Raw genomic sequence first — 25,253 nt, forward strand, 5'->3', positions numbered from 1 at the left:
TCTCTCTCCTTACAAGTTTACCCTGGGAGCTCTTGGTCAGTAACTCCCACGATCCTGAATCCTTGTCTCAGGCTCTTTGCTAGGGAACCCCGATTCCCCTGAGAACATGACAGAAGGTCTCCCTGAAAGGAGCACAGAGGCACCTACACACCAACACTGGCAGTGATTTTTTTTTAAAGATTTTATTGGGGAAGGGGAACAGGACTTTATTGGGAAACAGTGTGTACTTCCAGGACTTTTTTTTTCCAAGTCAAGTTGTTGTCCTTTCAGTTTTAGTTGTGGAGGGCGCAGCTCAGCTCCTGGTCCAGTTGCTGTTGCTAGTTGCAGGGGGCGCAGCCCACCATCCCCTGCGGGAGTCGAACTGGCAACCTTGTGGTTGAGAGGACGCACTCCAACCAACTGAGCCATCCGGAAGCTCAGTGGCAGCTCAGCTCAAGGTGCTGTGTTCAATCTTAGTTGCAGGGGGCGCTGCCCACCATCCCTTGCGGGACTAGAGGAGTTGAACTGGCAACCTTGTGGTTGAGAGCCCACTGGCCCATGTGGGAATCGAACCAGCAGCCTTCAGAGTTAGGAGCACGGAGCTCTAACCGCCTGAGCCATTGGGCTGGTCCTGGCAGTGATTTTTGAGATTAACCTTGAAAGGAGCCCCTCATTTCACCCTGTGTTTCCCAGACCTTGTCTGTCTCACCTTCTCAGAGCTGATAGCCAGTGACTGGCAGCCACTGGGATGGGATGAGGGTTAGCAGGAAGTCAGCACTGTAAATTACGAGCAGATTTTTTTTTTTTAGCCATGTAATTTCCGTTATTTGCTGAAAGGCTATGTGGAAATCAAAACACATCAGTGAGAGGCGGTTGTCAGCTGAATCTCCTGATAAGAAATAATAGTTGAAAGGACATGAAAGAAACACAAGTTTGATCAAGTTATCTCCCTCTTTAAAACCATTCAAAGGCTTTCTACTGCTCTCCTGATAAAGACCAAACTTCTTGACAATGTCTCAAGGCCCTCCATGGATGGGTCTCAACCCGCCAACCATGCCAGTTTCATGAAAAATTACTCTCGCATTAGATCTCCATGCTGCAGCCACACTCATCTCTTTCAGTATTTCCTACTTATTATATTCCTTCCTGCCCCAGGGTCTTTGCACATATCGCTTCCTTTCCCTGGGTTACTCTTCCTAGACTGTTTGTTCCTCTATTAGTCAATTGCTTCTTTAGAGACGTTCTTCCTGACTTCCCCAGATTACATCAATGCATTCTACTCCACATCATATAAATCTTGTACTTCTCCTTCATGTTTGTTACCTATTACTGTGTAATAAATTACCCCAGATTTAGCAGCATAAAACAACACACATTTGCTGTCTCACAGTGTTTTGGGGCCGGGCCTATGGGAGTGGCTCGTCTGTGTGGTTTTGGCTCAGGGGTCTCTTAGGAGGTTGTTCGTCAGGCTATTGACCAAGGCTGCAGTCATCTGAAGGCTCGATTGGAGATGGAGCCCCTGCTTTCAAGATCACTCACGTGGTTTCTGGAAGGCTTCAGTTTTTCACTAAATGGTATCCCCCAATCCCATCGGCTTGTTGAGCAACCTCACAGCATGGCAATTGGCTTCCATCAGAGCAGTGATGAGAGAGAGAGAGAGAGAGAGAGAGAGAGAGAGAGAGAGAGAGAGAGACAGAGAGAGAGACAGAGAGAGAGAGAGAGAGAATGAACCCAAAATGGGGGCCCCGGTCTTTTTGTAATCTAGTATTAGAAATGACATCTCATCACTTCTGTTCCCTAGAAGCGAGTCACTAAGTCCAGCCCACATGCAAAGGAAGGGGAAGCAAATTGCACCTCTTAAAAACATCACAGAATTTGTGGACATATCTTTAAAACCTCCCCAGTCACTTCTCCCAGCTGTAGTTTTACCTTTCATGTGTGTGATTACTTGATTAATATCCATCTAGACTGCACGAGTCAAAAAAGAGTCTCTTTCCCCCCCGTTTTCTCACCATTGTATCCCAGTACCCAACATATAGTACCATGTAATTTCCGAGTACCCAACATATAGTTGCCACTGAATAAATATTTAGGTAATAAATGAATGAGCTTATTTATTATATTTTTGTCAGTAGAGTTTAAGAGAAATCTTTGGCAAAGAAGTCATGACCAATTTTTAGTAGAACGTCATCGAACCTCCGGTATACACATGAAAATTCTGGCAGCTGGCCTTTCAATTTCTGTTTGACGGTGAGGCACAGAGTACAGAGTCCATATGATTTTCTTCACTTTGCAAACATTCACTGAGCACTTACTATGTGCTAGAAAGAGTTCCCGGTACTGAGGATGCAGAGCTTAATGGTGTTGTAAATTAAGACATCCCTGTGTTAAAGCAGCACAAAGGCTTCTGAATAATCTTCAAACACAAAGACAATAGGCATCTGTATTAGAAACGGATCCCTTGATACTAAGTTTGCAGAAGCTGTTTTATCAGCCTAGCATGTTGCCCAAGCAAAGTGGAGTATTTACATTTAATTCCAAAGTGGTTGTGCCAACATCTGTCCTCTGGTTTTCCTACTTTTGGTCACTGTTTGCAAATAAACGTATAAATGTTTTTGTCTAAGGAGCTGGAGGAAGATGGAAAGAGAGTGGCATTATATGTGACCAGTGGGGATCTCAGAGTCTTTAATCCTCAGAAATAGTCAGCTAAGGTCGCAGGGGCATTCATGGAGAGCGAGGATAATGTGAAGAAATGGAATTGGAAAAAATGGAATAGCAGCAAAAATAGGCTTAGGCTGAAATGAGTACAGTGTGGGAACAGGCCTGGCGGCTCAGGAGACCTCAGTTCCACTCCTGCTCTGCTATAGGGAGCCCTACTTTCCTTTTCCTGGGCCTCTGTGTCCTCGCTTATAAAACACGTGCATTGGATTAGGCCAGAGGTTTTCAAACCTTTTCTCTCTTAGCATATCTCTATACTATAACCCAACACCCAGGTATGTAGAACAGGTAAGATGCAAATGTCTCTTAGAGGATTAAGAGGAGGGGCTGTAGCCCATGCTATGGGTGCCTCCATATTCCCTTGCTCTTAAAATTTCAGTTCATTCCACTGAATTCCAATTGCTGCCACATGCGTTTTTGCTCTTTCTTTTTTGCCCGAAGGTTTGCTCTGGCTTCCAGAGTCCATTTTGCCACCTACCTGCACACTGGAGGTACTGGGGGATTAACAGCCCCACAAGCAGCCCTCAACCAATGGCTGATGGGAGCTGGGGTACTGACACCTCAGTTCCCTTGCGCCTTGGGTGGGCTATCCCCAGGGGAGTGATCTAGGCTGACTCCCAGAGTTCCCCGGGTGCCCACAGTGGTAACTGCATTGCTAGCTCACCCTTTATTAGCTACCTCCCCTTCCCTTTCTCACTTAGTCCTCACTCCCCTATGGGTGATGCCTGGAATTACCTCCTAAATACTATAGGACTTGCACTTAAATCCTTGTCTCAGAGTCAACTTCTGGAGGGGGAACCAAACTAAGACAGGGGCTCAGAGCAGGAAAAAAACTCTCCCTCTTCCCTTCCTTACCTCCTGGGACGCCTCTGCTGAGCTCCTAAGCCCCAGAGCAGTTTGCAAACCACTGGACTTAAAAAAAAAAAAAAAAAAAAACCAAACACCTCTGTTTCTCTGTTTCTTATGGCTGTGATATTAAAAAACGTGTACACATTTTTGCTTTAGCAGAAAGTGGTGTATTAAAAGCAACTTCAGCGTTTTAAGTGACAAGAACCAGGAAGTTCTTTATAACCCCAAAGTCAAATTATGCTTCGACTTTGTGGAAGGATTGTTATGAGCTGGCTTTCTCCTTTGTTCACTTGCTTTATGGAGTGAGGAAATGAATCTGTGCCAATTGGCAGACACACTGGCCCCAAATAGGTTAAGGACAATGGAACGTGAATGGTTTCTGGATTGATATAGACAACCCCCCTCTGTTTTGATTGGTCATTCCCTTTCTGACTGTTTTTTCATCCTTCATGTGGAGGAGAAAGGAAGAAAACAGAGCATTAGTGGTACTTCTCCACAGGTGGGGCAGGAGAACAAGAAGCACCAAGTACAGTGCTCACTGTGCTATCCCGCTCAAATCCTCTTGTATTTCATTGCCTGCTGGCACTCTGGCCCCTGCCAGGGACACCACACTCCTAGAGCAGCCTTCAAGCACAGATTGATGGGTGTTGGGGTACAAATACCCCAGCTCCCCTGTCCCTGGGGTAGGAAAACTCAGGTGTGTGTGCCACGCCATTTGCCAGAGGTCCCCTGGAATCAGGCTTCCGTCACCCACAGTGGTAACGTGCTTGGTAACACGTCCTGTGTGAGCTGCCTTACCTCCTCTGCCTCCCTTCCCCACTCCTCTACAGCTATTCTCCCAGACCTCCCAAGTAATTCCAGCTGCACAAATCCTTGTCTCAGAGTTTGCTTCTGAAATAACTCAAACTGAAAGAAAAGTTTCCCAGACAAGCGTCAGGCAGTGTCTGGTTATTCCTTATTTGTCCCCCAGAGCCTATTCTGTAGGTCACCGTATCAGCTGGTGAGAGGAAGTTCATGAACGCTGTTGAGGGTCTTTGGGATAGGGCCCAGGCTGGGTGAGAGCTGCCCAAGGAGCTTTGGGGTACAGGTTAAAGGCCATGTATCTTTCCTCCTTGCCTACCTCTTCCTGGGTCAGACCGGCACCTGCTGCTGAAATCCTACCCCTTAGGTGGCCCCCATGGCCGTCAGGTCACCTGTGGTCTCGGGCACCACTTCTATTCCTTTTCTGCTGCAGCAATAAAAGGCGACTTGGAGTTCCCCACGCCTCATTTCCTCCGTCCTTTTGTGCCTGCTGACTTTGGTGTACTGTTCCCGCTGCCTATACTGCTATTCCATACCTTTTCCTTAGCAAAATCTTCAAAATCGTATTCATCCTTTAAGATCCGGTCGAAAGGTTACCTCCTCCAGGAAGCCTTGAAAATCCAGGCCGTGTCTTATTCAAAGGGCCTGGCCCATGGCATTTGCTGGATGTAGGCCGATTCCCCAGAAGCGGATCCTGAGATGGGGATTTGTTTGCAAGTGATTTATTCAGGAACTGCTCGCAGGAGACACCAGTAAGGGGGCGGGGCAAGAGTGCCAGCGAGATAATCAACACCGGGCATAGGTGTGCACACGTGGAAATGGCTCCAGGAGCCCAAAGTCAGTGTTCCAGAGGGTCACAGATATGGCTGCCAGAAGCAAAGGCTAGAGGAGGATCCTGGAAACCGAGGGGATGAGGCTGACCACCAAGAGTGTCCACTAGAGGGCTCCTCACATGCCTGGTGAATGAACTGAAATGTGGGGGGGCGGGCAACCCCCTGCAGGGCTCCTGAAACCCAGCACATCTCAAGCCCAGCTCATCCTGTGGCCCATAAGCCACTCCCTCCCCACTCCCATTCTTCCTGCGACCTCTGGGTGCTGGGCTCCAATATATCCTCTTCCTCTAGGGTCACCTTTGGTCTTAGATCCCACCCTCTTAGGTCACCCTTCCTAAGTTCACCCAATTCTTTAAATTTTCTTTTCAAAATCTTTTTCAAAGTCATTCCCTTTATTCCATTCTCGTTACCTCGCTGCTCCATCCTTAGAGCCTAGTACAGCCCTTGTATATATTTATTGAATGAATGATGGACCAATGTGCACAAGGAATCCAACTTTCCAAGCCTGGTGTGCAAATGTTCCAGGAGCTCACCTCACCCTCTGTCTTAGATCTTAGGAACTCCTAAATACACATTCTGCTTATGGCAAACAAACCACTCATTCTACTGCAACAGAATTCACGCGTTCTGACTCTCTCTCACGTTTGCTCTGCTCTTCTTCACACCTAAAAATCCCAATTTCTCATGTCTACCTGCAAAAATCCTGCTCATTTTCTAAGGCTCAGCTCCCCAGATTTCTTTGAACTGGTGACATTTAGTTTGCTCCTCTCCTAGGAAACTCCTAAAAATTTTTTTCTGGCGTTGCCATCTTTAAAAGGCGGTGGAGTCCTCCATGTCAAGAATTGTAGGTGTGGTTGCCATTAGCTACTCACGAAATATTTTGGGTTTCTCCCTGTTGTGGGCATATAGGACGACTGTGTTTTCCTTCCTTCTCTATGCCTCTAACATTTTACCCCTTCCTTCCCTCCTCCCTCTCTTTCTTGAAACTTAGTTCTATCTATTGGTTGAGCAAGAAAAGCTTGTATGAGAAGCAGGAAGAAACCAGCCACATGATTTTTAACTTCTTTAAGGTATGGATAAAGAACAGAAAACCTTGCCCTAAGAAAAACAAATTTGTATTTTGAAAACATTAATCTTCCAGCCAGCAGAGGCAGTTTTGATCAGATCTTCTATTCTTCAATTTCTCACCTTCTATATCTCAAATATCACCCCCAAAGCAAAAGGGATAAGCTTTTCTAATGACAAAATAAATCTAATATTAAATTTTTGCGTCTTGCTTGTCTCACTTTCTGGGGTTATTTCCTACTATAAATGGTCCAGGATCTTTGAAATGTCTTTAAGAAAAAAAATTTTTTTTTCCATCCATGCCCGCAACGAATGAATCATACAGACAATTTGCTACAATGGACTTTTCTTTTTGTGCGAAGGCAAGAAATCCTGAGTGAGGAAGCTCAGACTTCACCAACCTCCTGGTTCTGAAATTACTCATCCAGACATGAAACAAAATTGAAAAATCAGAGAGATCTACTTTGAAAGAAAAAGAATGGTGGATGGCCAGGAAACCAAGTAAGTACTCATCTTGCTTTTGTGCTATTGGATGGATCAAAAGAGGACTTGGAAATGCCAAGGCATTGACAGGCAGGGCTAAAAGACGCTGGCAAAGTGTTTATCATACCAAAAAAAAAAAAAAAAGAAAAACAAGTGTACATCTGGAGTGTCAGCCCCAGCACTCAGCCCAGGGAGCCTCACGTAGCCCCTCTTGCCATAACAAACGCATTGACAAGAGCTGTCATTGACTCTGCTTTATCTTCCGTGTGCTACTAAGAGGGCGCATTCCAAGTGCATCCCACGTAAATTGAGGTTTGCTTCCTGACCTGGGAGATCAATTCTCTGTCAAAGAGAGCTGGCTGATGGATCACCGTGTGGCTGCCCCTGCATTGAAAATCACATCAAATACCTTCCCAAACACACTTCTGTGTTACATGCTGGATCTCCAAAGACGAGGGTCTAGATGAAGCCATAGAGCTCACTAAGCAGCATGCCGCGTGAAGCCGATTAATGGAGGCTGGTGCTCCGTGCAGAAGAAGACACGGTTAAGGCTTGCCGATAACGCAGGTTTTGGAGCCCAGGGGCTGGGTTTGAGCCAGGATCTTCTGCTTACCAGCTCTGGGACTTTGGGTGAGTTATTCAACCTCTCTGTTGCAGTTTTCTCTGCTGCCAAATAAGGATGGTAACATGGTACCGCCCACCTCCCAGGGCTGTATCCTATTCTGTGTCCCTCAGGAGCAGACCCTGACACCTGGATTTAAGACGAAGAAATGAATTGGGAGGTGGAGGTCGATGAAGGGTAAAAGGAGACAGGAAAGAGAACGGCCAGTCAACAGTGAGTTACTGAGCACGTCACCACTGTGGGTGACTGGCACTGAATCCCTCTGGGGAGCCTGGGAAACTGGGACCATGCACCACAGAGGCAAAAAAGGCACCCGAGGGATGAAGAGTTGGTGTATTTATCCACCAACCCGTCTGTCCTTTGCTGAGGGCATCTCTTGTGTGTGAGCGTACGTGTGTGTGCGCGCGCGTGTGCAGGAGGGGTGTTGATTCCCTGACACTGCCGGTTTGCCCTGCTAGCTGGAAACTGGGCTTTGTCAGGAAGAGAAAACCCTCTGGTGAAGCAGTGCACGCGCTGGCAGCCAGAAGTCAGACCGTGCGCACTGAAGAAGCGAGGGTGCAGGGGTGCATGCAGGGTGACGATCGACTATTTTGAAGATTAAACGAGTTAATTATTGTGACACTTAGCAAAATCTGCAGCACAGAGTAAGCACTCCTCAAAGAGCTTGATTAGCGCAGAAGCTAGACTGCTGCTCTTTTGGATGACTTCTTATCCTAGGGTGGATTTCCTGTACTTTTGTTTTTCATTTTTCCCTTTGGGGACAATAAACCATCACGTGGAGCTTGGTATGATAACAGTGGCCGAAGGCAGTGCAGGTTTTCCTGAGGATGCCCACATGAACGTGAAGTGGGTCTACAGAGGGAGCTGTCTCAGTGGGACGGAATAGCATTATGTTCTGGTGACATGTGTGTGACAAACACCTGCCTATCCGGGAGAGGAGCCGGTGTGTGACCAGCACCGCATTCAATACTGGAGGTCACAACCTAGCTCTGCTATGCTGCACTGACAAATGTGCCCGGAATCTGTGATTTACCAGGAATTAACACCCGTCTCATCTCTTCCCTCCAGCGGGTGGGCACTGTGAACTCACTGCAGACAGACGCTGGGCTGGATTTTTGTCACCACTGTATTCTTAGCACCTAGTACAGGACACAGTGCAAAGAGGGGACGATACATGAATGAATAAACAAATCAACACATGGATGCCATGATGATGTTTGCAGATTGACCTTCATTGGAAACACTGGCTTCCTCTCATTTCCCTTGTACTCAGCTCCTTGAAGCTTTTCTTGCTCTCCTGAGTCTGAAATAACTGTGGGGTATTGGAGGCACTACCAGGAGAACAAATTGAAAGCTCATTGTCAACTCTCCCAAGATTGATGGAAAATTTACCATCAGAGAAACATTACGGGATTGCCAACACTTACTGGACTGAAAGTAGGGGTGAGTATCGACAGCTGTACTGGAGGTGAGGCAACGACGCCCTGAGGAAAGCCAACAAGCCCACATAAGGTGTGTGCTTGGGGAGATGGTCCCATCACTGTGTCTGCAAAGAGGGCATAGACAGAGGCGTGGGGCATGAGTTACCATGTCAGTAAAAGTGGACAATATCTCTGCTTCTACAATATTCTGAGGTTATAATCCAAACACCCATTAGTGGGCTCCCGTTGAAGCAAGGCATCCTTGCCCTAGCAAATCCTTGAAGGCAGATCCTGTGTCTCCAGAGTTCCTCCCCCAGGGCCACAGGTATGTGTGAGGTGCTCAGAGAATGCGCAGTGAGTGGGGGTGACTTTTTCCATCCTAAAGCAGGTATTTATTTAGGGACACACCCGTCTTCTTGACATGTCTTTGCTTACACAAATCTACCCCACACAGGTGTCCGACTGTTTTCCCAGCCTCAAATCTGATCAAAGCCCTTCCATACTCATAAACTTTCCCTGGGTTTTCAGTGTCACCCCCCCCCCCACCAAAATTTCAGTGGTATCTATACTTAAAAAAAAGTTCCATATTGTTATAGAATGTCAGCACTTGACAGAGGTCCCAAGACTCTATTGCTTTCCCCCCATTCATTTTACAGAGTTCTGATAAGCGGGAGGGAAGTAGTACAGGGTGGCAGCAGGCGTAGAACCCAGGTCTCCTAAGGCCCAGTCCAGGGGTCTGACCTCTTTGAGCACTGCAGAGCCCCAAAGATGCAACTACAAAGTCACAGAGAGCAGCCTTCTGTTTGAAGGCAGCTGGATTCTCCCCTCTCCTTGTCATGGTAACCATTTCCATACTCCTTTATCCCTCTTTGGCCTCTGATCCATGGGTTAGATAATTAATCAGGCTTTTGAATAATTAAAATGATTAAAAAACGCCTTTGTGCGAAAATTGCTCCAGTAATTACTGACTTATCGCGAGACTGATTCGGCAGACTGGAATACTTTTCCAACAGATAAGAGGTATTTTCACTTGTGGCTTCTGGATTCGGAAGTTGAGGAAGGAGTGTTTGTTATGTTAGCCCGTCCCTTTGAAGATGAATGGCACCAATCGACTCCACAATCTCCACAGAACCTCCTCTCCTTCGTAGAGGGAGATTTCCTAATGCGATACAGCGTATCTTGTTCTTTGCTTTCAGAGCCTGCTGCAAATATGATCATTAATTAAAATATTGGACTGATTATTCAAACCAGATTCTGCACTTGGTCCTTGCTGAGCCTCATTTCCAAATTTGATTGACACCCACTTTTCAGTAAAAAGCTCTCTGGGAACAAAGTGAGCAGCAGCGTTTGCTTTCCTCGCCTGGTCTTTCCTGAGCCAGTCAACACCTAGTGCTGAGCCCTAAGATGTCACCTTCTGACCTGGAGCCCCGCCTCTTCTTTGTCATACTTCCCAATGGGTGTTTTGAAACCCAGATCCAGGAAGCTCAAGGCTGACAACTTCCTGCTGGATTTAGAGTGCTTTAGAGAAATCCGGTGGACATTTCCAGGAAGTCCAATGCAACAGAGGGACCCACTCCCCAACTGGGGCCCCTTAAATCCCTCATGGCCAGGGACAGGGCTCATCACAGCACTCTGGGGAAGGGAATTATAATGCAGGTGTCATCAAGTGGGGGTGAAGTTCATTGGGTTGTATAAGGGAGACATTATTTTATAGTGCTCTGAACTCAGACAAGCTCCAAGTTGTTTGCCCAGACGCCTGTTTCTACTGGCTTCCAGCTAGATTTGGCCCAACAGGAGGAATAGACTAGAGGCTGCTGGTTGGGGCGGGGAAGGGGACGCAAGGAATTTCTTCTCCTCTCTCTGCTTTGGGTGATTTCTCCAGCAGCCCTCCTCGACTTCTCAGCTACCCCTGGACACGTCTGTCCTACTTCCAGCCTCCTATGCAGCATTCCTCCTTATTTATTTATTTAATTTTAAGAGAAGCAAGCCTTTATTTCTTTGTTTCACAAATAAAGCTGCCTGTGCTTGTCTTTGTCCTTCCATCTGAAGGCTGGTAGCAGCTTCTGGCTCTTATGTCTTTCTGAGTTCCCTTCCTATCCCTTTTTGGGCTGTCAGCTCCCTCATTGCTTCTCTAGCCAATTTCCTGAACTCAGTTTCCTCTGTGGTAAATACATGCAGCAGTTTCTGCGTTTCTGGTTAGATCTTGACTCACTAACCAGTGTTTGATAGGTAAGCCAATGCCTGTCCTCTTTGCTTTAAGGGAACTGTCGCTTACAACCTAGCGATTCTGGACTCATGCAGGAGTCAACAGGGAAAAAAACGTAGTTACCAGCTCCTGAGATTTTACTGTATGCCCAGCACTGAGTTCGGCACTTTGTTTTTGTTCTAGAATCCATGAGGTAGAAATGATGAGCTCCATTTTGCAGATGAGAAAGTGGAGACACAAACAACTTAAGTAATTTTATCCCACTAAGGTCTATTTTCTTTTCACGGACATTCACATTCATTCAAAACCAGCTGCTGCTTTACGTAAGAAAGGGACCCCTACAGGGTGTAAGGAGGCTCAGGGTTAGGAGGACCAGAAAGGAGATGAGGAATGACAAAAGGCACATCTATATGCTATTTGGTGACATGGTCCAGAAGCTTCACCTGCTGTTCCCAGTTAGGAGTGTAAAAATGACTAAAGAGTGTGCCCTGTACATGAGGTACAGAGGTTGCTGGTGACAGGGATTCAAGTCAAGTTCTTACTGCTAATTGCACACACGTTCTGCTAAAGGTAGTAAATAGGAATCATTCACGTATCCTTAGAGACCACGGCACAATTCAGTATTCATAGCAAATATATCACTGAGCTTCATAAGAGAATCATTTTAAAACAAAGCTTGGTCAGCTGTTTAATAATTTACTGATAGTGACAGCAGGGAGAATATCTAATAACCAGTGAGACTGGCTTTCAAATGGAAAATAAATTCATGTTAGAAGAGTTATAGGAGAAAAAAGGGAAGGAGGAGAAAGCATTATTAGCCGTAAGGAAATATTTAACATTTGCCAATTCCTGATTTTTGTGTGTGACTCCTATCAGAATGGAGAAACCTGATTATTGCGTGGTTGCAAAATTCCACGCGTTTATATTTTTAAACATTCATGAGCCCTTAATGTTCTTCTCACAGGAAACAATTATGCAGAGGTCCAGGATCTGAAAGCAGGGGCTCTAACCCCAAATGAGCACTGGGGAACACCCACCTTTGTTAATCTGGGGAATTTTGGGGGGCTACATGGTCTCTGTTATCATATCTCTGTTTTTCCTGGGGTAGGTAAGGCCTGAGAAATTCGGAAAGCAAAGCCTCAAAGAAACAAAACCAACCCAAACTGTAACTGCACATTCTCCTGCTCTGGGGAGACCTAGCCCAGAACTTATTACAGGGATCTGGCTTCCGGGTAAATGGAAGTTATTTATTTTTGTTTACTAGCAAAGCTCTATTGAAATGTCTATAAACTGGAAAGGGTTTTGAGGTGGTCAGCCTTGAAGTTTCCTGCTAATTCTAATATTCTTGGTGTGTGGTTGGGGAACCCCTATTACAGGAGATATTGAGAGGAAAGCAAAACCTAAAACCACTGTCAATCACCAAACCTCCTTGTGCCTCAGTTTCCTCACCTGTACATGGGGGGATAATAAGAGAGTTGTACGGTGGGTCATATGTCTGAAGCTCTTTGCTGCATGTCTAGCTCACAGTAAACTGAGGTTCAAGCATGTCAGAAAGGCAGAGGCAAAAGCAAAGGGAAAAACCTCCTAGATGATCCATCTTACAGCAGACAGTGATGAACAGTGTTTCTGGGTAAAGCAGCATCTCGGCCTTCCTGCCATTCAGTCCCCTCCCCAGAACACAGGGCCCACTCTGTCCTCTAAACAATCCCTACATTTGCCACTCTGGTGACAGCCTTCCAGATAAGACAGATGATGTCTGTGTTCCCAGGTGGTATTTTCTATGGTTTTACATTCCAAGATCGTACTCTCCATTCTTCACGTTCATTTCAACAAACCCACTCTCATCCTGCCTTGAGGTATTAGCACTTTTTTTTTAGCTTGTAGAAATAATGATTTATCAACGTTTTCCTTGATGTGAGAATGGCATGGATAAACGTGTGCAGTCTGGCCTGTCACGTCTGTGAACAATCTCTGTGTTCCCGGGCGTCCTCTGCCACCATCCTGCTTGGTTCCAGGAGGGGTGAAGGAGATTCTGGGGGCTGAAGTTTGCTGCCATCACGTCGGGTGAAATGTCTTTCTGTGCAGTAGAGTGAAATATTTTTAAAACAGATGTCGTTCTCTGAAATCAAATTAGTATTTATTTCACTGGATGGCTAAGGAGTAGCTGGCTGGTTGAGAACGTTTTTTGGGATAACACTCATGCTTTGGTACAGAGGAAGGGGAGGCTGTGTAAAAATCAGAGGGTCTGTGTGGGGGTGTGGGAAATGGTATGGGGTGTTGGATGAGAGGGGGAGTAGGGAAGTAGAGGGCAGACCCTAGGTAAGTGGTTAGGTCTGTAGATCATGTATCAAAGGGGTTTATGAACATTTTGATTCAAAAGTGAGGTGTTACCTGACTGCCCAAGATACTTTGGAAAAATACTCCTTCCCCACTCCTGTCAGTTATGGTGGCCATCTCCAATATGGAGGGGTGGACAAATGACTAAGGCTGACCAATTCATGGTTAGCCTACTAAGGCTGCTCCCCCCACCACTTCCCTGGCCAAACTGATTGTTTCAGGAAATGGAATGTGACCCTAATCAGCCAATCAGTGTCTTCACTAAAGTTTGGCAAGGGTGTTGCAGAAAGCCTCATTTTTTTTTTTTTTTAATCTGAGGGTACTATAAGCTATGAGGCCTATAGCTGCAGCTGTCATTATTCAATTTCCCTGACTACCCACTGAGAGAAGCACAACTGAGATATGGAGAGAGGGAGAGATAGAGAGAATGAATGGCAATTGAGTACCTGGGTCGAGCTTTGCCTGAAGGTACGCATGAAACGCCCACCTAAATGAGCCACTGGATTCCTCTTTTCACCTCAGTCTGTTAGAGTTGGATGTCTGTCATTTGTAAGAAAGAGTCTTGCCTAAAATACAATGTGTGTACATGTTCCAGGCTCAGTGTTTATCTCTAAGCCCTTACAGGTGTCAGAGACACAAAAACAGTCAAGATACAGACCTGATCTCAGTAGGCTCAGCGTTGTCTCTGGAGGCTCTCAATTCCCCTGGTTCCTGACATCGGCCACTCATAACCTTGCCTGTGCCTAAGAACCACCTGTGTGCAAGTGAAAAAAGTCAGACTCCTGAGCCTCAGTCTCTAGAGATTCTGATTCAGTTGCATGCAAAATGAACGAACACCCTGAGTGACTCTGGAGTGGCCGTGTCCCATGGATGCCTGTTGAGAATACTGTCCACATGTGTCCTGTTTGAATGGTCAGACTCCATCACATCTCTGAGCACTTAACTAGTGGTTCCAGCCACCTGGAATGCCCTTCTTTCCTTCTCTACTTGGAGAGGACTCTCAGAACGGCAAGTGGGACCCAGCCAGTGAGGAGAGTCTTGTTGTCCACGTTAAGAATTTTGGACTTTATTCTGAGGGCAGTGGGGCATTTGTGAAGGGTTTTTAAGCTGGCCAGTGACAAGGCTGCCACATGATGGTCTTCCTGAACAAGTCTGGCTGTTGTGTGGAAGGCGGGCTTGGGAGGAATGAGACTGAAGGCAGAGAGGAGCTGAAGTTTGAGCTGAGCTCACTGCAGGAGGATGTGGAAAGCAACAGGTTCACCCCATGTCAGATTGGTGAGTCCACCTTTTACCTGAGACCCTCCTGGATCTGGGTCCAGAGTTAGGGACAAGGAGAGTGGCTGAGAATCCTGGGGGAACTTCATGCTCAGAAAAGGCCTGTGTCCAACTCCAGGACACCGGGCTGCCATGAGAACAGTGGCTTTGCTCCTGCTTCATTACAGAACCACTCTGCTGGAAGCAAGAAGTAAAGGCTGGGGCCATATCTCAAAATCAGGTTTGACGGCCATTATTCAAACCCTGACACTAACACCACCCTGTCGCTGGTGTGCTCGTGACCCCTCAGTGTGGGCGGAAGGGGCTCCTGTGGATGGGGTCACGTTATCCCCACTGTTCAGCACGACGCTGGGTACCGGTTAGAGACACAAACATCCATGGAGTGTGCTTGGCACACATCACTTTGTGTGTGTGTGTGTGTGTGTGTGTGTGTGCATAATTAAAAGAAACAGCTGTTTGGCAGAGCCCACTTAGGCAGGGCAAGATGCTGGCCATCTCAGGCACCGAGGTCTGCTTGCCAATTGTCTGGGACATGTGCTGGGGTTTGGGCCCACGGACCAAGCAGCTGACTTGCCATGCCGTTGTGGTCCAGGAGTCTACGATGGCTGGCCTGCGGTCAGGCTGGGGTGGGGTGGTGGTAGTGTCAGGAATCTAAGGCTTGGACGTAGAAAAGAAAGGAAAGGATCTCTGGAGTGGGCCAGGCCTTGCTCTAGTAGGTGTTTTCACATCCATTAACTCACTTAATTCCCGCTCAACTCAGTGAAGTGGGAATAATCACCCCCAGTTCACAGATGGAGAGGGAGAGTAACGTGTTTGTGGTCACCTGGGTTGTCCGTCAATGGAAGTGCGGGGAATATGGGCAGGTACAAAGCCTCACCCGGAAGAGGGGTGTTGCCAAAATGTAGTATGTTTTAGAAGAGGACAGATGTTGGGGGTCTGAAAATCATACAAGAAGAGGCCAAGGAAGGGTGTGAGGAATAGAGAACGCCTACCAACATCCACACCAGTCACCTGGAAGTGTGTCCGGGCTCTTTCTTCGTGTCCCCAGAGACAGGCGCCAACTTTGACGGGAGGAAATTACAGAGTGGCAGCATTGGTCCAGCACCAGGGAAGTCTTTCTAACCACAAGGGCCTCGACCTGAAAATAATTCCTTCGTAAAGTCCTGCTTATGGGCAAAGCAATATCATTGAATAATGCATGTTTTTACGGAACAAAATGGTTGGCTCATGAGGTTACACTTGAAAAATACTTACGGTTTCTAAGTTGCATTTGAGTTATTTATAATCATGTGTCTTGACAGACAGCATTAATGCATATTAATATTCCTGCCATAAAAACATTATTCAAGCCAGAACGACCGGCTCCGAAAGAGACCAGGGTGTGTGCAGAAGCCACTCTGCTAATGAAAGGTTAACTTGTATTTTTGAATTATTGATGGTTGCTTGTTACTAATTTTTTTTTCCCTCAGAAAGGAGGAAATAATTAATGAAGAGATCATTGCCAATGTGTCTGACATCTATTAATGGTTTCATCTTGCAACCAGATTAAAAGAGACAGCTGGTCCCTGAATTTATGTGTGGAGACAGCTCCAAATGTGCTGACAACTCTGTGGGAGGGCGGGGCTGCCAGGCGGGGGGGCTGGGCATGGGCACAGGCGGCTGGTGAGAGGTCCTCTCCCTGCTGGCACGGCCTCATCCAAGGGCTCTCAAAGGTTTTGCTGCAGAGGAGCCAGGCAACGAATAGGCTATCAGTCTCCTGACATCTTTCCAAACTCCTCTGTTCCCACGGGAGCCCATTAGCACCTTCACTGTGCCAGCCACTCATTGGCAGTTCCTCCATAGGTTTCAGATCAGTGGTTTTCAACTTGAACCTGAGTCAGAATCCCCTGGGAGACTGGTTAAAACACAAATGCCTGGGTCCCACCTCCAGCATTTCTGATTCAGCAGGTCAGGGGTGGAGCCTGATAATTTGCATTTCTAACATGTTCCCAGGTGACGTTGATGGGGCTTGTCCAAGGTCCACACTTAGGGAAGCAGTTTTAGGCCAGTGATTGTCAGACTGTGAGACAGTCTCTAGAGGAGGGGCCAAGCAAACTTGTTCTGTCAAGGGCAGGACAGTAAATATTTTCAGCAGTGTGGGCCAGATGGACTCTGTCACAATAACTCACCTCTGCCTGTGTAGTGCGGAGAGCAGCCATAGGCAATATGTGAACACACATGCAGAATGTGTTCCAATAAAACTTTATGAAAACAGGAGGTGATAGTTTGCTGACCTCTGCGTCGGAGCAGCACTGTCTAATGGAAAAATCAGCCATAGGCAGTCTTGAGCAGCGCCGTCTGATAGAATTTTCTGTGATGTTGCAGATGTCCTATATCTGTTCTCTAGCTGTGCTGCCCAATATGGCAGCCACGAGCCACACGTGGCTACTGCACGCTTGACATGTGGTTAGTGTGACTAAAAATGGAATTTCTAAATTTTAAATTTAAATGGCTAGTGGCACCCTGCCTTGCCCCATTGGAAGGCTGACTATCCCCAGGGGTTGGGGAGGAGCTGGGGAGATGGAGGCCATCTCTGCATCCCTTGGTCCTTTACCTCCCTCTCTTTGTCCACTTTTCCTCACCAGATTGTAAGCTCCATGAGGTCAAAGACTACGTCTGTTGTCAAGCTGCCATCCCTGGCACGTGGCAGACAGCCAGCTTGCTTGTTGAAAGGATGCTCCAAGTTTCAGGCTTCCCCCAAAACTGTGCTTGGATTGAGAAATCTGCAGCTGAAATATCTGAACACTCCTGTGTCGGCCCTCACTAGAGCTGGTAGGTGAGCCCCTGTGCAGACAGGGAAACTGAGGCCCAGAGAGGTCTTGCCAAAGGTCCCACGGGGTTAAGGCCAGTCATCCTGAGGACAAGGGACCGCCTTCTTGAGCAGAATTAAAAGGGGCTATGCCATCCTGCCAGCCATCACAAAGCTCACACCAGTCCCCAGCCCCCTTGCTCCAGTACTGACCCTGAGCCAGGGACGAACATGTGGGAAAGTTCCCCCAGCCCCCCAGGCTGATGGGGGTCAGACAGGAAAGCAGTTCTTTTCTAGTCAGCACTGGGCTATCGTGAAGGAGGGTGGGAGATGCTGCTGTCACTCTTCCCTCCCTTGAGAAACCAGTTCAGAGGGGGCCTGGCTTGAGGTATCTGTAGCCGCGAGCCAGCCCTCTCGCTCTTGTCACCCTCTCGCTCCTGTGTTAAGTGCCCAAGTGCCCTTTGAGAACTCAGGCTTGTGGAACAGACCAAAGAGAGAAACCACATCCCTACAGTGTGAAAAACATCACCACAGCAGCCAGCCCAGGGGGCGCTGGCAAAAAGCCTTGGACAGGAAATGCTTCTCAGCCAGTTTCACAGGAAGCCTTAAGGACCAGTGTCAGTTTACTAGGGAGATGATGCAGGGAAGGACATTCCAGGCAGAGGGAACAGCGCGTGCTAAAGCTCAGTGGTGTGACTGTGTGCCAGAGCACTGTTGGACAGCAGGTGAGAGCATGTGCTCCTGAAGAAATAGAGGGGGCCAGTTCCTGGGTATGGAGAGCAGCTGGGAAAGTAGAGGGCCAAGGTTCACCCTGGACAGGTATAGCCTGGTGCTGAGGTCTGGCCCTGTCCTGCTCCCCCAGCTTGGTTACCTTTGATACGGAGCCTTTTGTCAGGGCCACATGAATCCCAATCAGACCTGGGAGCTTTGAGGGCAGTGATATAACACACAGTATAATGGGAAGGGACAGGAGGCTGCCCTTCATCTGAAGTTGTGATGAAAACTGCTATTTTATACTTTTTCAGAAAGCTTGAGACAGGCAATGAATAGGAGCCAAAAGGAGCCGGACAAGTTAGAAGTGTGACACCAGCTCCTTAGTGGCTTAGAAACCTCCAGCTCCATTGGGTTGGCCCCTGGGATCAGCCATGCCTAGGGTCACAGGTCATGGGCCTGGGTCAAGCTTTGGATGAGGTTTAGGGAACAGCCAGCAGTTTACCTCTGAGCAGAAGGGATTTCCCCATTCCAAATGCCCCAAGGGCCATTCATCTCTGCATCCCCAGAGACTAGCACAGAGTACGGCACAGGGTTGAGTGCTCTGTAAATATCTATAGAATTATTAAGAATCTCTGAGGCAGCGTGTGCAAGGTCCCACTCGCAGCCCCCACCACCCCACCTGTGGAATCCCACTCTCCCCAGGCAGGGGTCTGGGAAGCAGGACTTTGAGAAAACTCCCTGTTCTTTTGTGTGGGACACACTGTTTAGTCCAACAGGCTAGCCCAACTCCTTCACCTTTTGAAGGCGGTGGTGGTGGCCTTGTTGGGGAGCCAGATAGGGGTGGAAGCATGTGCCTAGGATTACAAGAGCACGGTGGGGGCAGTTAATGGGTCTCCATTTAAGGCAACTGTTCCACTCCACCTAGTGGGAACTGCGGGACAGAGGAGAGGCCCTGTGTTCCTTGCCATAGCAACTCCACCCAGAGCCTGAGGCTCCCCACTGCTGGAAACCTTGGCCATGCCTGACTTTCCTGTTTCTCCCCCAAAGTCCGTCCAATCCAATCCTTGGAATCCCAACAAGGATGGGGGTGGGGAGGCTCTGTGCTGAAACAGAAGGAGCAGGGCTTTGGCCAGGTTCGCAAGTGTGAATCCCTTGGGCACTGCCGCCAGCCAGAACCCAAGTGGCACCGGGTCTCCTCCAGGAGATTTCTGCTCCCAGGAGAGCAGAGGTCCAGCCTGTGGGCTGCAAGGGAGAGGTCTGACTCTGATCTACGGTTTTTCAGCCCCAACCAGGTCTTTGTTCAGACCGGGAAGAAAAGGGAGAAAGCTACACGGTTCTGTCTCCCGAGAAAGGGAAGAGGGGAAGGCAGCAAGAGAAAGGAGGATGCCTCTTGCTGTCTTTGCCCTTCCAGAGTGGGGGTGGGGACAAGGGAGAGATGTAGGTGACTAAGAGGGGTGCCTGGGCGGCTGCTGAGGTGTGTTGGGGGGATGAGAGCAGCGCGGTCAGCTATGCGCCCAGAAGAGTGTGTGTGTGAGCACGCGCGCGCGCGCGGTGTGTGTGTGTGTGTGTGTGTGTGTGTGTGTGTGTGTGGTGGGGGGGGTGTCGACTCTCCGCTGAAATTCTCATCTCCGGGCATGCCTGAGACCCTCTCCAGCAGACGCCTGCCCCAGTTTTGGACTGATGCCCCTCCCCTTCCCCCATCCACCTGCCCCCCCCCCACGCCCCATCCCTAGTTAAGACAGCTGCCCCTCTCTCACGCCCCCCCACTCACCTGTTCTCCCACTCGAGTTCAAACGGTTGCTCCCTCTCTCCCGCCTCCCCCACCTCCCCTGGTACCTGCGCCCAAGCTGGGCAGACGATGCTTAGCTGCGTGGCGCGGCGCGAAGACGCGAGGACCCTGTGGGGCTTGTGGGTGCGGGGGGGCTGTGTGTAGGCGCGTGACTGTGCGAGCGGCCCCGAGCCGGCCAGTCCCGCTGGGGGTGCGCGGGGGAGCCCGCGTGTGGCAGCCGCGGGCGTGTGCCAGGCGCGGGCGGAGCGCCCCGGCGGGCGACGGCAGCGGCGGCGGCGGCGTTAGGACTCCGGGGACACCGCCCTCCGCCCCCTCGTCCCGCCCCCGCCCAGCCTGGCTTTTCAGTTCGCGCGGCGCCTCGGCTTCGAGCGCAGCTGCGCCGGCTCCAGGAGCCCCGCCGAGCCAGCCCGGCGCCCAGGGCGCGCACAGCCCGCGGCGGCGCCGGCGATGCGGGGCCGCCCCGCGCCCGCCCCCGTCCCCGCCCGGGCCCCCACGGGAAGGGGCTGAGCCGCCCGCCGCCGCCCGGATGGCGAGCCTCGCCGCGATCGCCCTCACCCTGCTCCTGAGGCTTCGGCTGCCGCTGCTGCCCGGCGCTGGGGCGCAGAGCGCCGCAGGTGAGTGCGCCCGCCCGGCTCCGCGCTCCTTTCTGGGGCGCGCGGGCCCCCGCCGCGGGGCCGTCGGAGGAGAAAGTTGTGCGGGCTCGCGGGTCCCGGGGGCCTGCAGCTGCGTCCAGGCGCGCCCGGGCCACCGTGCCCGGCCCCTCGCGCCCCGCGACAGCCCGCGTTTGCCGAAGTTCTGCGCTCCACTCTCCCGCCGCCCCCCGGGCTGGAGTAACTTTCCGCGATTGTTGCGAATATTTCCACTTGCTGCCTCCCACTTGTCGGAATCTGTCACTTGAGCGTTTGGGGCGAGATGAGGAGAGAAGCCGCAGCGACGCCCGGGCTGGAGCGTTCGCGCCGGCAGCGTCTCGGGCCGCGCGCGCTTTTCCTGGTGGCCCGCAGGCCGAGGCTGCCGGGGCAGTGGCTTTTCTTTTCTCCCGGGAGACACAGGGAGCTCCAGACTTGCGCTCTCCACGCTGCGCCCCTAAGCTTGACCTTAAGCAAGCTGCTGATGGCCCCCGGGGGGGGGGTAACGAGTGAGACAGCAATACCTCCTCCCTACCCCGCGGTTTTTATCCGGAGCACATGGGCACCCCTGTGAAGGCCCTCCACGTGGAGTGGCTTTGACCTGTGAGGATGTCTGCCCCTGAAAAGTTTGGGGGACTCGTATTTGGGGTTGACCACGGGGAGGAAGTGAGCAGGGGCAGTTTCCAGTGTGGGGGGTATGTTGCTGATGGTAAGATGGCATGCCCAAGAAACTCCCAAATTCGAGGGCTTACACATCACCAAACTCCACCGCAGGCAGCTTCCAGTAGCAAAACCCCCAAAGGCAGTGGAGGGAAGGAGAGAAGGAAGGAAGTGGTGCAGGTATGCTTCCAAGTGCAAAATCACCTTGAAGTTTCTTAGCACCAATTGGCTTTGGTGTGACCACACTGAGCCCAGGATGCTGGGATCGCAGGGTCGGGCTGCGATAAACAAGTGGGACTTAGGAAAGGCGCCTTTTGGGTTGTTGAGTACCAGCGTTGTCCATATATTTGAGAGAGAGAGAGAGAGAGAGAGAGAGAGAGGGAAGAAAGGAGGAAAGGAGCTTTGGGGGAGTGTAACCTCTTTAAACAGGCTGCTTCTGAGGTTCAGGACCCCTGGAGTGGCATTATATTGGAAGTGCACTGGGGTCTCCCTTGCTCCAACCCCAAATAGGAACTGAATATGGGACTTCTGTGAAGGGACAGCCTGTTTCCGTGGCTGAGAAGTTAGGCGACTAGGACACTTGTTTTGAGGTGTGTGAAGCTGAAAGGTCGGATTAACAAGGGGGAGTAGAGGGACAACCACGACACCCTTCTAAATATGGAGTAGAAGGCTTGTTTCCCCCGTTTAGCATCTATATTAGGTGTGCTCGGGAGGGGACAGAAGGAGGATGTTCTGGTAGTCCCGGGGACCCTGGCATAATTCGTGACTTAATTTTACTATCCTCCAACGCCTGGCAGACCTGCCACACACGTTAATAGAACACACGTTCCCGCGACAAAAACAGTATAAAAATATTCCGCCACGGGTCTCAAACCGTTCTTGGGTAGCCTGCGGTAAAACCGTGCGGACTTGGGAACCTGTCTGGTGCTAAAAGCACGCTAGTCCCCGATGCTCCCGCCAGGTGGCAGTCTCCCACAACTGTTAAAATGCAAATCTAGTTGCTTTCATCTCAGGAATAGAACTTTTCAATTTTTAAATGAGTAATGTGTTTATTCAGCAGCCTTTTGTTAAAACATTTAAAGAAGTGTGAGGAGCAAGCACCTTCTCTTTGTTTGCTCTTTGGAACACGAGGAAAGAAAAGCAATCCTGGAGTACAGTTTGGGAAGAAATCTACTGTTAAGTCTCCATATGTTTCTTTTGGTTCCACCTGAGCTGAGAAGCTTTTGCAAACCTTCTACTTGCTATATACTCAGCAAGTGACTGCGTTTGTTCCAAGTGCTCCTTAAACGAATGGAATTAGCTTGTGTTGGAGATTTGGTGCATCTTAAGCCTAACTCATTTGTGAAAATGGGGATTTTATGTATATATCTCTTCTCTCCTTTCTGGTTTAATGCTAACTAGACCATTTAAGTTAGTTTATTTTTTTTTCGGAATTCCTTCATGAACGTCTGCGTTTGTAGATGCAGGCATGCTGCAAATGTTGACTTTAAAGTGGACTTATCTTCTTAGTTTTTTTTCTAAATGTAGAAATTGTTGGAATTTAAATCTAGTATAAATATGACAATAGCTCGATTTCCTTTGAAATATCTTATTTAAAACTTTTGGCAAGTTTGGGTAAATAATACCTTTTAAAATTCAGTGATGTGCTCTCCATATACTTTTAATCAGATGATTCCCAGCCTGGAAAGCAATTTCAAATTCGTAAGCTTACATCTAGTACACAGTTAGGGTGATATGTTTTGCTGTAACATGTTGGTTCCGGTGTTCAGAAGTCAGTGGTGTAAGCTTGTTATCAAAAGGCAATTTTCTTCTTCCTTACTCTGAGATGTGTTTTCATGAGCCAGATGATTTTTATAAGGAATGATAGTAAAAAAGCATTTAAAATCAGCCTGTTAAGAATATGGCAAAATATGATTTGGGATTGGGGAAGAGGGGGACAGCTAAACAAACGGATAAGGGGATATTGGTCCATTTCCTAGTGGGTTTCAGCATCTGTACATTGAGAGCAAAAATGGATCTTGGGGCTCATTTGAGATTGCAATTGTTAGTGATGTAGTTATTTAACTCAATAATCATTGCCAGATACCTCTATGGAACTGTCAGCAGTACAGTCAAATTTTACTTTCTGTCCTGGATGGTTTGATTTGTCTCCTAAAAAAAGAACAATTATGTGTAAACCTGGCTTGGATTCTGTTTCAGCAATGATGGCAAACACCTTCAGAGTGAAAGCAGACCATCTTCTCAGGTTACAACCAATCTTTCTCCCCCACTTAATTTCTTCTTGCTTACCCCCTGCCCAGCTCCTGCAGGCTCCAGGCTGCCAGCTGAGAGGCATCCATAGTAGTGTAACTGCCACCTTTCAGAGCCACAGATCACAGGGTATTACAGCATTGTTCTTTTAAGCACAGGATACTCCCATGACTCTCTGACAGTGTGTTGCTGTGGAAACGAGCAATGCCACGTAGGCGGTGGGCCCTTGATAAATATTTATTGATGATGATGAAGAGATAGTAGAGCTGCGTGGCAACCATGGTGAGAGGCAGGGGAGTTTAACTCAGGAGGCAGCGTGATTTAGAGAAATGAGGATGAGCTTTGGAGTCTGAAGTCCTCAATTTGAATCCCGCCACTGCCTCTTTCTAGCTATGCCAGCTTGGGCAAGTCTTTTCCCCTCTTGGATCCCCATCTGTAAAGAGAGGATAATTATAGCTTCCACACTGGGTTTTGTGAAGACTAAATTAGATGATGGATGCAGAGTGAGTAGGAGACTGGTACGGAGCAGGACTTTATCCTACGGGGAGCCTGTCCACTACTTGTCTTGACATTGGTGTATGTACCCAGGCCACGGGGACATTGATGCTGAACTCAGTGATGAATTGCCAATTAGGTGGCTGGATTTGGGTGATGATAATTTAGTTTTTCTTTCTTTTTTTTTTTTTGGAAGCTTGATTCTGTGCAGTCACTTTTAGAAAGAGATTTAAAATGAAATTTTCTAACAGGTGACGCTAATACATGTGGCCACTTGAGGGTTTAGGTAGGAGATGTTTTGTTTTAAGTACATTTTACCTTTCTACATGGGAACTGAGAAAAAACCAAATGGTTACACATTGTAACAGGAAAGTATTTGGGCGTATCCTCTCTCTCCTCCTACCACTCTTCCTTGCCTCAGGGCTCGGTCCACTGCTTCGTTTCCTCCCTTACCTAGATATCAAGTGCGTGGCCCTTTGTGGCTGTGAGGGGAAAGATGCTTTGTGCACTTGATAAACCAGCAAAGAATAAGTAAACATATAGAGGGTTGTGGCGTTCCAATAAGTAAAGAAAAAAGCAAGAAGATTATTGAAAATAAACCGTGTCCGACACGTGTAATAACATTTGCAAGCACATTACAGAATTGGGGCTAGGAGGCAACACCATGTGGATATTAGAAAGCAGTTAGAGTGTCTCACAAAATCTTATAAGATGGAGTCAAATGAGTTTGGAAAGGAAAAAAGCTATGGATTTTTTTATGGCTTAATAACATTCAGACACAATCAAAGGGGCAGCGGTCATCACTAATATTGTATCCAGGTGGGCCCGGGTGACCCGTTGGGGTCATTGATTCAGAATTTGGTGTGGGCTTTCTGTGGACACTTTCATTTGCCTGGAAAAGGGAGACATGAACACGATAATGCCATTTATTTATTATCTATTCGTAAGAGTTCCAGGTGCTAAGGAAGATACAGAGGGACCCAGTGAGGATTCTAGGAATAGATCCCAAGGGACCTATAAGAAGTCAACTGTGAAAAATGACAATGTGTCAGAAAGGCAGAGTGGTGAAAGAGTAAGGATCCATTGAGAAGTGGTGATCATTTGGCCTGTTTTATCCCAAAATGTCAGCATTATTTCACTTGGCCCATCCTGGGTATTTACACAGACAATGAGTGCTCAGAAGCCCCATCAGGCTGGTGGTAACTAATAAATTGACACGAGTCCACAGTGTTATAGACTTTGTTTTTCCCCCCACACAGGAGTCAGACTGCTGTCTGACACATACACTTTCACTGGTGCATGAGTGGAATAGATATAAAGTCTTTCCAATCTCTTGAACATT

General features: G+C 48.5%; 1 protein-coding gene and 1 long non-coding RNA gene across 19 annotated transcripts in view; one reads left to right on the forward strand and one right to left on the reverse strand.

Annotated features, from left to right (window-relative positions):
* Nucleotides 1-265: 265 nt before the first annotated feature.
* LOC308491337 lies at nucleotides 266-20,116 on the reverse strand. Of its 2 annotated transcripts, XR_013992336.1 has the most exons (7): nucleotides 19,928-20,116; nucleotides 15,601-15,727; nucleotides 13,973-14,068; nucleotides 13,761-13,880; nucleotides 8,778-13,054; nucleotides 1,519-1,605; nucleotides 266-868 (listed from the first exon to the last, which is right to left on the reverse strand). It is a non-coding gene; the product is annotated as an uncharacterized lncRNA (long non-coding RNA). The 2 variants fall into 2 exon arrangements; XR_013992337.1 differs by having other exon boundaries at nucleotides 266-1,605.
* Nucleotides 4,478-25,253, forward strand: part of PTPRT (protein tyrosine phosphatase receptor type T) — a 965,600-nt gene continuing 944,824 nt past the window's right edge. For 16 of the 17 annotated variants that reach the window (XM_081034718.1, XM_081034731.1, XM_081034732.1 and 13 more), the window contains exon 1: nucleotides 20,258-20,494. In XM_081034718.1, coding sequence (XP_080890844.1) covers nucleotides 20,407-20,494 — 88 coding nt within the window. In that variant the 5' untranslated portion in view covers nucleotides 20,258-20,406. Of the gene's footprint in view, nucleotides 7,359-20,257; nucleotides 20,495-25,253 lie in introns of those variants that run through there. The other variant, XM_081034722.1, reaches the window with a different exon arrangement.

This window comes from Rhinolophus hipposideros (genome assembly GCF_964194185.1).
Source record: "Rhinolophus hipposideros genome assembly, chromosome: 22".
In the NCBI taxonomy this organism is placed as follows: domain Eukaryota; kingdom Metazoa; phylum Chordata; class Mammalia; order Chiroptera; family Rhinolophidae; genus Rhinolophus; species Rhinolophus hipposideros.